Below are 11,004 nucleotides of genomic sequence, written 5' to 3'. Positions count from 1 at the left end.
GTGTCATGAATGTGAAGGCGGTGAACTATTACGAGGAGCATGTCTCTTTTCAGTGACTTTTTTCCCTGCTGTAATGGATCCCTGATGCTCAACCACACGTCTGTTATGGCCCTTGTACTCGGTCGTCATCGTCAACTGTTACGCGACTTGCTTCTTGTACTCAAAGGTACATTAATGTTGTGTTGTGGACAGTGACACGAGGTGCCATTCCGAATTCGGGCAATCTTGACATTCCATCGTCTAGCTACCTGAGGTACCTACTTCTCAAACGTCAGAGACTAACACATGTCAAGTATTCTTTATGTGTTTTCTGTTGTTTTGAGTATTTTTTTTGGTCGCTGCTGCCCGTTTGTCTCGTACAAGATGTGCCTAGTGATCCTATCTCTTCTTATTTTGATCAGAGATACTATAGCGACATACTAACAGCTGTTCTGCAGACTCCGGTAAGGTAAGGTACCTAGGTTATGACTTACTCTGTCTGATTGGCCTCCATATCATCGTGTATCGACCGTCTTACGAATGGAGAATCACAATCACGACTGCGCTACGAGCCAGAGCCAGAAACATACTATCACAACCTGCAGTGGCTTACCGAGAGCATCCTCTCATTGGTAGCTAGCACAGCACCGACGACCTCATTTGTGTAGTGAGCCCAAGTAGCTTGTACACACAATGTATCGGATATGACCATTGCCCTCGAGTTTGCAAGACCTACCTAAGCCTTGACGCCAAAATTCCAATCCGCAAAGTCATCTTCGTCGTCGTCTTCGTCGTCGTCTTCGTCGTCGTCTTCGTCATCATTAACCTCAGCATCATCCCTTTCGACAGCGGAACGTGGTCTTGGTTGATTTGCCCCGCCCGGTGAATGTGTCGATGAGGCCGGCAAAGCAGTGGCTGCTTCACTGTCGCCCCCTTGTTCAGTTGAATGCGTATTACGCAACGCCTCGCGCCTTTCCCGCAATCGTCTGGCTCGCTCTTCAAGGCCGACCATGGCCTCGAATTCGTCCTCGAGAGCTTTCGCGGCGTCCTCACGCTCGGCCTCAATCTCGACTTCTTTCCTGCCTGGATGTGCACTCTGCTCTATGCGAGCTTGAGCAGCAATGTCTTCAACCCGCATAGGGGGAGCGGAGACGGCTGGTGCAGCCTCGATGTTGTGAGATGTGGCATGGGCAGCAGCCATCATCGCGAGATCGCGGTCCAGTGCAGCCAATTCTTCCTCGTGTCGTGGGTCGCTGCTCTCCACCCCATGGTCGTGGACTTCTCCTGCCTGTCTCACAGTGGACACAAGAGGCTGCTCGTCTGCTTGCCGCTCAACAATGTCCATAGCTGCAGGCGTGATGGGACCAGACTTGGCTTTCTTCCTGCCAGGGCTTTGCGACAACGCTATAGCGGCCTTGCGTTTCTTGCCAGCGCCTTCAGCGCCAGTGGAACTGTTCCTGGCCGCATTCGCCTCCTTGAGAAGTGATCGGACGTCGGCCATCGATGCAGGGTGGGCGGTAGAGGTATTGTCGTGGGTAGAGAGAAGGGGTCTACCTCCTAGGAGTAGGGGGTAACAGGTTGAACAGGGCAGGACAGGACAGGACATGGAAGCATGAGCATGACCAGGGCAGATTGTTGCGCGAACCGCGAAGCCGAAGCGGACAAGCGGACCGTACCGTCACATTGCACAGGTCCCACAGGAGTAGACAGTGAGAGAAACCTCACGAAGCTTGCCGATCCACATGGCTCAGGCTCAGGCTCGCCGCTCGCGCTCAGGCTTTGGCAGCCGCTTGGCGGACTGGCCCTGAACTCAACTCAACTCCTCTTCTCTCATCATCAGCAGCAGCTGCAGTAGCTTGTCTTCCCTTCCCATTGGACCACCACCACCACAACATCGCCACCTTCGCTTGCACCACCCTCCACCCTTCACCCTCATCGTCTCTCTCCATTGCCATTCCCACCACCACCACCACCACCACCACCACCACCACCACCACCACCGCCGCCGCCTCCACCACCACCACCTCGCCTGCGCTGTCGGATCGTGTGCGCCGAATTTTGTGCACTGGATTGCGACAAGCCTGTATCACCGTTGCGCGCGCCCTGCAAGTCGCGTGATTCACCAAGAAAGCCTCGGGTGACTTCACCATCGGCTCCTCTCCTCTCATCCGCCATCACAGAAATAACGGACCACGCCCACCGCTGTCGCTGCATCTTGAAGTAGCAGATCTCGCGCACGCTACCGTGTAGTCCGCTTTTTTGCCTGGAGGATTGTGTCAGAGGCACTGGTCGCGGCGCAACAATTACCCCGGACACCTCAAGCAGCAGTGTCTGTCTGCGAAGGCGCGCGAAACGCTCAGTGGTCACTGCGAGAGGGCGCAAAGGTGTTGGGGAAGCGGCGTCGAGCCTGCGGACGGGTTCACTTCTCTACGTATTAGCTAGATATCGTGTCAAACTGAAGCGTGCCGAGTGACCACACCCTCACCCAGCCACTTACTCTATCACGCCGCGCGCGCGCGCCTGCGTTGCCTTGCGATGCCACGAAACATGGCAGGTGAGCCATCCAATTCCCTCATTCAGCGGTGTAGACGGTCGTCGGCTTGTCATGCGGTGCCAGAACTAGCACCGTCACGACCACGACGGCGACAGCGAGCGCAGCCACACCCACAATCGCGATCCAGAACTTGCAAGACACTGTTGGCTAATTCGTGCGCAGAAAAACCACGTCGCTCAGACCGATCGGGCAAAGGTCAGCACAAGAAGAATGCGTCTACATCTCCAGCACCCAGCGCAAAGCCGGTCGCGAAGAGCGTCAAGGCCAAGAGCAGCGGCAGCGGCAGCGGCAGCAGCATAAGTAAGAAGCCGGGCGGCCAAGAGCCAGTCCCGCCAGAAGATGACGAGGACGAGGAAGAGGAAGAGCTGATCCGCTGCATCTGCGGCAACACTGATCCCAAGGACAAGCGCGCCTTTATTGGCTGTGATGCATGCACTGTGTGGCAGCACAATGTGTGCATGGGCGTTCACGACGATGAGGACGACGTGCCTGAGCACTACTTTTGCGAAGAGTGCCGCCCAGAGGAGCACCCAGAGACCATACAAGCCATCCGTCGGGGCGAGAAGATATGGGAGACACGTAACAGGATATTTCAGAACGAGAAGAAGATGAGCAAGAGTCGTAAGAGCAGGACCAAGACTGGCGAGCCCTACAGACCTGGTTGGCTCAAGAAGGATGTGGCCCCGGAGCCAGAGGAGGCTGTCCAGGAGACTGTAGCGGAAAATGAGCCGCAGCCGAAGCCGCAGACATCCATTATGGCAGCCTCTCAAGAGACGTCAGCACCTGCCAACGGAGCAGCGGACACCACGGAGACTGGCAACAAACGCAAGAGAAGCGAAGCCAAGGAAGAGCCGGAAGACGCCAAGTCTGCGGTAGATGAGAAAATGACTCGCTCGAGCCGGCAGGAGAAGCGTCGCAAGTCGTCCACCGCACCGAGCAAGGCAGAGGCAGATACTGGCACTACGATCTCATCTGATGCGGACACTGCGCTCCTCAGAATCGATCAGTTGCCTCAAGATCGCCAGAGGGCGGCACGCGCCTTAGCGTCCGCTATCACGTCTACTGTTGAAGAGCGCGTCCGATCTGGACACAAGACTGCAAAAGGTCAAAATGCAACTGCCCTCGGCGATCTGCATGCGGCGAGGATCGAGTACGCTCTTCACATGAACTATGGCGGCAATCAGCAGGGTTACAGCATACAGTTCAGAGCGCTGCTCGCAAATTTCAAGAAGAATCATGTTCTGGTAGAGCGGCTGCTCAACGGGTCACTTACATCAGACGAGATTTCGACCATGAGCAGTAGTGACATGGCAAGTGAGGATTTGCAACGTCAACGCGCTGAGATGAAGGAAGTACTGGACCGTCAGGCAACTGTTGACCAGCCCGAAGGACCAAAGTACGCTCAAGACCACAAAGGCTACCACCTGGTTGAATCTGAGACCCCGGCACGTCGTGATGGCACCACCATAGGACAGGCTATGGATGGTAGTCCTAACAAGAGTGTATCTCCACCGCGAGCGTCACAGCTCCCTCCAGCTGTTGATACTATGCAGCGTTCTGGAATCGGAAGTCGCTCATCAAGCCAGCAGTTTGATATGAAAGGAATATGGGAAAAGACAGCTAACTCTCCAACCTTGCCCACTGGACCGCAAGATGCAGCTATCCGACCTACGCAGGTAGCAAACCGACGTCGCAGCTCCGTGCATCGCCCACAAGCCCCGACAAACGGCGCCAAAGACGATCCGGACATTGATCGCATGCTGGAGGATCACGACGATACATATCCACAAGCAGAAGGAAGCGGTGAATCCGTAATATGGCGTGGCAAGCTGATACAGACCAGCGAGGAAGGCGCTCCAGTCGTAAATGGACGTTTTGTGGCCGGACGTGATTTGCAAGCCGGTACTTCATGGCAACATATCTTACCACCCGCACTTTCTATTGACGGCAGACTGGCAATCTCGAAAGCAGAGGATTACTTGTGCGGCTTGCGATGGAGCTCGAGCAGTGATGTCTCGGTCTTGCAGCTTACACCGGACGACAATGCCGAAGCGTTCAACGCGATTTTCGACTACTTTCATACTAGGAAGCGCTACGCGGTGGTGGCGGAGAACAAGCCTGTAATGATTAAAGACTTGTACATCATTCCGGTCGAGGTCGGCGAAACGCTTCCAGGCCACGTGGAGATGCTTGAGCATTGCACACTACAGAAACCAGTACAAGAGCGAGTCTTGCTCGCCACCATCATAGTCGCGCGAGCTCCAGACAGCCCATCGAAGAGTGCTGCTCCGCAGCAATCGCCTGCCAACGGCCATCTGCCACAGCACGTTCGTCAGAGCATCGGTGGTCCTGCAGGCTCGCCATTGAACCCTCAGCACGCCACATTCTCGCCTTCCAACAGCGTGCCGCCGCAACAGCCAGGCTACGGCCCTCCAGTCGCTTTTCCTCCTAACCCGTACGGACCGCAGGCCCAGCCTCCACAGCCACCTGTCCTTCCCGTCGCGCCACCGCGACAGCCTCATCCGGACCCGCAAGTGAGTCACATCCTGGGCGACTTGCAGTACGCATCGAGTGCTCAGACAATTCTGAGTTCGGCGCCCTCCATCTCTACAGATCAGCTTCAGAACTTGCGTGCGATCCTACTGCAGTATCCCGAGACTCAGACTCAGTTTGACGCTTTGACACAGAGATTGTACGCCAGCAGCCAGTAGCCTTGGCTCCAACAATACTTCTCTTAAGACGGTGTACTGTGCAATTGGAGGGAGAAGTTCGACGAGGGAGGCCAAAGTGGGCACGGCATGGCATGGTGGAACAGGGCTGGATACACTGTTCGCAGCAAGGCAATCCGATGATCAAGGCAGGCAGGCAGGTTATCGACTACCTACTTACTGTACATGAACAATTGAACATGAGTACAGGTAATTAGCTGGGACCTCGTGTCGATGCACGCACGCAGCAGTAGAGTGTCAAGTAGTGAGCTCCACAACCTGGAAGTCATTTATATTCAATTGCACCTCATGCCCCACGGGCCACAGTCATAGCTGTAACCAGCCTAAAGGTAATTAATTCACTTGAATCACTTCTCGTACCTCCTACCGTCTACGGGCGTCGGGCGAATCGATAACTCAATCTTTTACATATCTGCTGATTAAGCAATTACCTCACCAGCCTTGGAGCCTTCGTGGGGGGCTGAGTACCCCGCGAACGCCAAGGCCGGGCGGGTGTGACTCAGCGGCGAGTGTGCGTGAGTGACGAAGATTATTCATACCTACCTAGCTAAGGACCAAGGTACCTACCTGACCTGAGAAAAGTTCAAATTGAAGCTGTCTGACGGACCGGAGCTTCGCAACAACGACATGGCAGCACAGCAAGCAGCAGACGCGGTCGCCGACGCCGTCAGCAACGCCGCTGAGCAGGTGTCGGCGTTGACGATGGACGGTAGCAGTGGTGGTGGTGGTGGTGCCAATGCTGCCAGTGGGGGCACGCAGACAAACCTGCAGAAAGACGAGGTTACGGGCGAGATGGTGTCCAAGTCGGAGCTGAAGAAGCGCATCAAGGCTCGCGAGAAGGAGGCCAAGAAGACGGCCGCTCCACCGAAGCAGGCGCCGCCCGCCGGCAAGAAGAAGGCGGCGGGCAGCAGCGGCGAGCAGGACGACGAGGCACAACTCAACCCCAACCAGTACTTTGAGATTCGCTCGCGTGCCGTCAAGCGCATGAAGGAGACCAGCAGTCCCAATCCGTACCCGCACAAGTACCACGTCACCTACGATTTGCGCGACTTCCAGAAGGACTTTGGCCACCTCAAGAAGGGCGACGTGGTCAAGGACAAGATCATCAGCGTGGGCGTGCGCATCTACAACATCCGCACCTCGGGTGAGAACTTGCGCTTCTACGAGGTGGCTGTCAACGGCGCCGAGATCCAGATCATGGCTCAAAACCTCGAGAGCACCAGCGCGACGCCCTTTGCCGCCCAGCACGACATCCTGCGTCGTGGCGACATCATTGGCGTCAAGGGATATCCCGGACGCACCAGCCCAAAGCGTGAGGACAACCCTGGCGAGCTGTCTATCTTTGCCCAGGAGGTCACGCTGCTCTCGCCCTGTCTGCATCAGATCCCTTCGGAGCACTACGGTTTCCGTGACCAGGAGTCCCGCTACCGCAACCGCCACTTGGACATGATTATGAATAAGAGCACCGTCAACACGTTCATAGCGCGCTCCAAGATCGTTCGCTATGTCAGGAACTACTTTGATAACAATGGCTTCTATGAGCTGGAGACGCCGATTCTGCTCAAGTCTGCGGGTGGCGCTACAGCCAAGCCCTTCAATACCCATCACAACGACCTAAACATGACTCTTGCCTTGCGTATTGCCACTGAACTTCCCCTGAAGGAACTCGTCATAGGCGGAATTCACAAGGTGTATGAGCTGGGCCGGCAATTCAGAAACGAAGGCATCGATCTCACGCACAACCCTGAATTCACAACTTGCGAATATTACGAAGCCTTCACTGATGTCTACGACGTCATGGAACGCACAGAAGAGCTGGTTGAGGGCATGGTCAAGTATGTCACGGGTGGCCTCCAGACCAAGTTCACCACCGTCGATGGTGAAGAATACGACGTCAACTGGGCCAAGCCTTGGAAGCGCGTCGAGATGATTCCCGCGCTCGAAGAGGCCTGTGGCGAGAAATTCCCTCCTGGAGACCAACTTCATACAGCTGAAACCAATGAATTTTTGAAGCGCATGCTGAAGAAGACTGGCATTGAGTGTTCACCGCCGCTGACCAACTCACGCATCATTGATAAACTTGTGGGCGAGTTCATCGAAGAGAAGTGCATCAACCCGACCTTTATCACTGGCCATCCTCAAGTCATGAGTCCGTTGGCCAAGTATCATCGTTCGCAGCCAGGTATTTGCGAACGTTTCGAGGCTTTCGTGTGCAAGAAGGAAATTGTCAATGCATACACCGAGCTGAACGATCCCTTCGACCAGCGTCTGCGTTTCGAGGAGCAGGCCAACCAGAAAGCACAAGGTGATGATGAAGCGCAACCGCTTGACGAGGGCTTCTTGAACGCTCTTGAATATGGTTTGCCACCAACGGGAGGCTGGGGAATGGGTATTGACCGCATGGTCATGTTCCTGACGAACCACTACAGCATCAAGGAAGTCCTGACATTCCCATTCATGGTGAGCTACACATGGCACTGCATTTGTCGCTTTTCAACGCTAATTTCCACCGTAGAAGGATGAGATTCAGGCACCAAAGCCCAAAGCAGCTGAGGTTACAGGCGTCGAGCCTGTGCCAGTGGAAGGCGTTAGTACGTGACTACCCCGGGGAGCCATGTTTGATGGACCGGCCATATATGCTGACCTTTGTTAGCTCACAAGTGAAAGCTCTTTTCAGACATGCAGTTTGTGACCTACTCGCCTCAAAGCTGTCCAGCACTGCGGATGGAAGCGTCAATGCAAAACGACGAGCCCGATGCCGTGTATGTTGCCCGCTCCACACAGAGCGCTCAGTGCCGTGCACTCCCGCGAGAGCTCGGCAAAAGCCATGAGTTGAGACAAAAAAGAAAGTCCTCAAGAGAGAGAAGAGAGAAAGGCGTGCACGAGGCTGGACGTCTTACCTACTTAGATAACAAGTGAATGGTCACTCGCGCTTCCCGTTTTGGGACGTTGTTCATTGCATCGAATGTGCCACGCGCAGGGAGCCCTCTGCGGCGTGCGTCATCAAATCCGCGACAGTCACCGCAGCAGAGACGACCTGGGCAATCGAGTCGCCACGATCATCTAACCCTACCTTGCTAGCCTCTTTTGCAGGTTGGGTGTTTTCCTGGCAACGATCCTGTGTTCCCGTACATTTTTTCACTGATAGAGTGCTACTTGACCCATAGATGGCGCCACCGTCCACTTCTTGGTACTCGAGGTGAAGACTTGTCCCCAGGTTGTCTATAGCCAGTTGGACAACCGACTCTCGCTGTGGTGCATGGCTCGAGTCGTCTTGTGCAACAAACATCTTCTTCTGTCTCTGCTCGAACCGTTCGAGGAGATATGTGATGGGAATGTCTTGTACGGAACTCCTCTGCTTATGGGAGCCGCTGATAAGCCACGCGGGCAGGCGAATAATCAGCTCCGGTGGTGCAGCTATGGCGCCATCTGTGGCCTGCACCGAATGTTTCAACTCTTCAAAGAATGCAGAGATATGAGGGTCCAGCCTGGCAGAGCCGATGTCGGCGACCATGGCGTGAGAGCGCGCAAAGGCCAAGTCCACTGCACGGGTCGGAAGAGAGACGTTGAGAGTTTGGGTCTCGAGCACGACTCGCAAGCTGGTCAAGTTGAGCTCGCGTTGCCATGTGGCAAACTCAAAGTGCAGTTCGGCGCGTGGAGGAGTGTGTCCACCACCACCTTTGCTGTGAGGCGCTGGCACAAGATACGCAATCAAGTGCGGGATTTGTTGACTCGAAGAGGTTGATGCACCTCGTGCATCTTTGCCGGGAACAATCTTTGGTGAGTGATAAGTGTCAAAGTAGGAGAGAGCAATGTCCACCGCGGGCAAGTGCCGTTGGGCTATGCTCTGCGCTGAAGCAGCGTCTTTCTCAGCATGCAAACGATGCTGTGGTTCAGCATCGGATGCTGAAGCAGAGCGGACTTGAAGCAGTTTGACAACATCTGCGTCCCATTCGCCCGATAGAAGCGCGCCGTTTTGCCAATATCCGTGGCCTAATAATACTTCACGAGATGGAACAGGTCGGTGCTTCCACTCGAGGCTGCGCAAATGAGACGTAATGTCTCTGGCAATTTCGCCTGATTCGTCCGGAGAGATGACCGGGATAGATGGAATTTGTGACGCCGCCTTGACCCGACGGACCAGATCGTACCCCTTCCAGCGAGCATGCAGACCAGAGATGGAGGCATCCACTGGTGCCATCTCAAGGATACCACTCGGTCCTGATTGTGAGCCCAGCGCAGAGGAGAGTTCGTATGTCGTGCCAGAGACGGAAGATAGGTCCAACAAGGAGAGGATAAGACGACACGCATGGTTCACCCCCGCGGAGGTTCTGTTGTAAATGGTGATAGTACTCGGACCTCGACTGCATATCACAGAAGTCGTTAATTTGGACACCAGAGACAAATCCTTGTCCGTGCACCGTCCCGGGCGTGGCGTTGCGGAGTCTTTGATCGTCGACACTTTGCTCACAAGACGGGCCAGATCCATATCGAGATGTTGCACGCTCATGAGGGCACGCTCCAACTGGTAGGCAACCTGTTCCGCATCACGTCGGCGACCTGTCACCCTGGCCACGCCATCTCGCCGGTAGTTCTGCACAGTGGTCGATTCCAGTAAGAGCCGCGGAGTGACGAGGCTTTTGTAATAAGGCTGTCCACTGGGACACAGATCAAAGAGCATCGACAGCTGCCACGGTTGTAGCATCAATTCCAACTCGCCTACTGCTTGCTCCTCGGCATCCACCGTGACACTCCAGGCGAGACGGATGATACGTTCGGCAGTTCGCAGCTTGCGGCTCAATGCAGTGGGTTGGACCACCATGGGCCGGCGCACGTCCAGAGGAGTTTGCAGGGGTTGCCACGGCGAAATGCGCAGCGCCTTCCTCGTCTGCTTTGGCTCGGCGGCACTCGCCTGATCTGCAGAAGGCGGACGCAGGGAAGCTCGCAGATAGTGCGACAACTGGGGCAGTGTGTAACTTCGCACGAGCTGTTGTCGAAGTTGCTCAAACGCTGCTTGGTCCAGAAGGGTCGTCTGGGGCCGCGTGTCATGAATGGATGTGTTGATCTCAGCTTCTTCCGGGGGGCGTTGACGACCCGTGATGGCATGTTCAATGTCCTGAGCGCTCAACGATGACTGGGGGCCATGGGATAAGTCGTCGTCGTCGTCTTCCTGGAGCTCCGATCGTCTGGGAACAGCGCCGGGCGGGGAAGCGGGTTCGTGGATATCGTGGAACACAATCACGCTGGCAGGCTGATCGAGCGACTTGCGCTGCAGGTCTGCTGAGACAACGCGCTGGCGCTTACGGCCAGTGCCCACGACGCGGCCATGTGGACTAAAGCGCTTGAATGTGTAGGCACGATGGGTGTAGGATGATGGGCTGCGCTGGTGGCTGTAGGCTCGACGTGCCCGCGCGGGAGAGGTGGGAAGGGAGGTGGAGGTGGAGGTGGAGGTGGAGGTGGTGGTGGTGGTGGCGGTGATGGCGGCGGCGATGTGAGTTGCAGCAGCTGGATCGATGGACACGTGACGGATGGGGCAGCGCATAAATGTGGCCAGCGCCGATACCACCATCACCTGTCTGGGGCTGGCGGAAGGAGCAAGGGAGGAGGAAGGAAGAAGGAAGGTAGAAGGAACCTAGGTAAGGAAGGAGGTCAACTGGAAGTGTCAGGTACCTCCAGCAGGAGCAGTCAGTCAGTCAGTCAGTCAGTCCTCCGCGGAGGTGAAGACACTCCCGCGCGGCCATA

General features: G+C 55.7%; 4 protein-coding genes across 4 annotated transcripts; 2 read left to right on the top strand and 2 right to left on the bottom strand.

The window, feature by feature from the left end:
- Positions 1–107: 107 nt before the first annotated feature.
- Positions 108–1,500, bottom strand: SEPMUDRAFT_145794 (uncharacterized protein). The gene is made up of 2 exons (XM_016903275.1): positions 474–1,500; positions 108–379 (listed from the first exon to the last, which is right to left on the bottom strand). The coding sequence occupies exon 1, from the start codon at positions 1,478–1,480 to the stop codon at positions 716–718; it is 765 nt and encodes a 254-aa protein (XP_016764698.1). The 5' UTR covers positions 1,481–1,500; the 3' UTR covers positions 108–379; positions 474–715.
- A 478-nt stretch (positions 1,501–1,978) lies between these two features.
- Positions 1,979–5,545, top strand: SEPMUDRAFT_145793 (uncharacterized protein). Its single transcript, XM_016903274.1, has 2 exons — positions 1,979–2,533; positions 2,696–5,545. Exons 1-2 carry the CDS (start codon positions 2,515–2,517, stop codon positions 5,242–5,244), a joined length of 2,568 nt encoding a protein of 855 aa, XP_016764697.1. The 5' UTR covers positions 1,979–2,514; the 3' UTR covers positions 5,245–5,545.
- A 284-nt stretch (positions 5,546–5,829) lies between these two features.
- SEPMUDRAFT_145792 (lysyl-tRNA synthetase, cytoplasmic) lies at positions 5,830–10,670 on the top strand. Its single transcript, XM_016903273.1, has 3 exons — positions 5,830–7,722; positions 7,778–7,853; positions 7,916–10,670. Exons 1-3 carry the CDS (start codon positions 5,890–5,892, stop codon positions 7,924–7,926), a joined length of 1,920 nt encoding a protein of 639 aa, XP_016764696.1. The 5' UTR covers positions 5,830–5,889; the 3' UTR covers positions 7,927–10,670.
- SEPMUDRAFT_103941 (uncharacterized protein) lies at positions 8,216–10,831 on the bottom strand (the record flags this gene model as incomplete). Its single annotated transcript, XM_016900524.1, has 1 exon — positions 8,216–10,831. The coding sequence occupies one exon, from the start codon at positions 10,829–10,831 to the stop codon at positions 8,216–8,218; it is 2,616 nt and encodes an 871-aa protein (XP_016764695.1).
- Positions 10,832–11,004: the final 173 nt, after the last annotated feature.

This window comes from Sphaerulina musiva, assembly GCF_000320565.1.
Source record: "Sphaerulina musiva SO2202 unplaced genomic scaffold SEPMUscaffold_1, whole genome shotgun sequence".
NCBI lineage: Eukaryota > Fungi > Ascomycota > Dothideomycetes > Mycosphaerellales > Mycosphaerellaceae > Sphaerulina > Sphaerulina musiva.
Note: the sequence above shows the minus strand (reverse complement) of the source record. Positions and strands in the feature narration are given on the sequence as shown.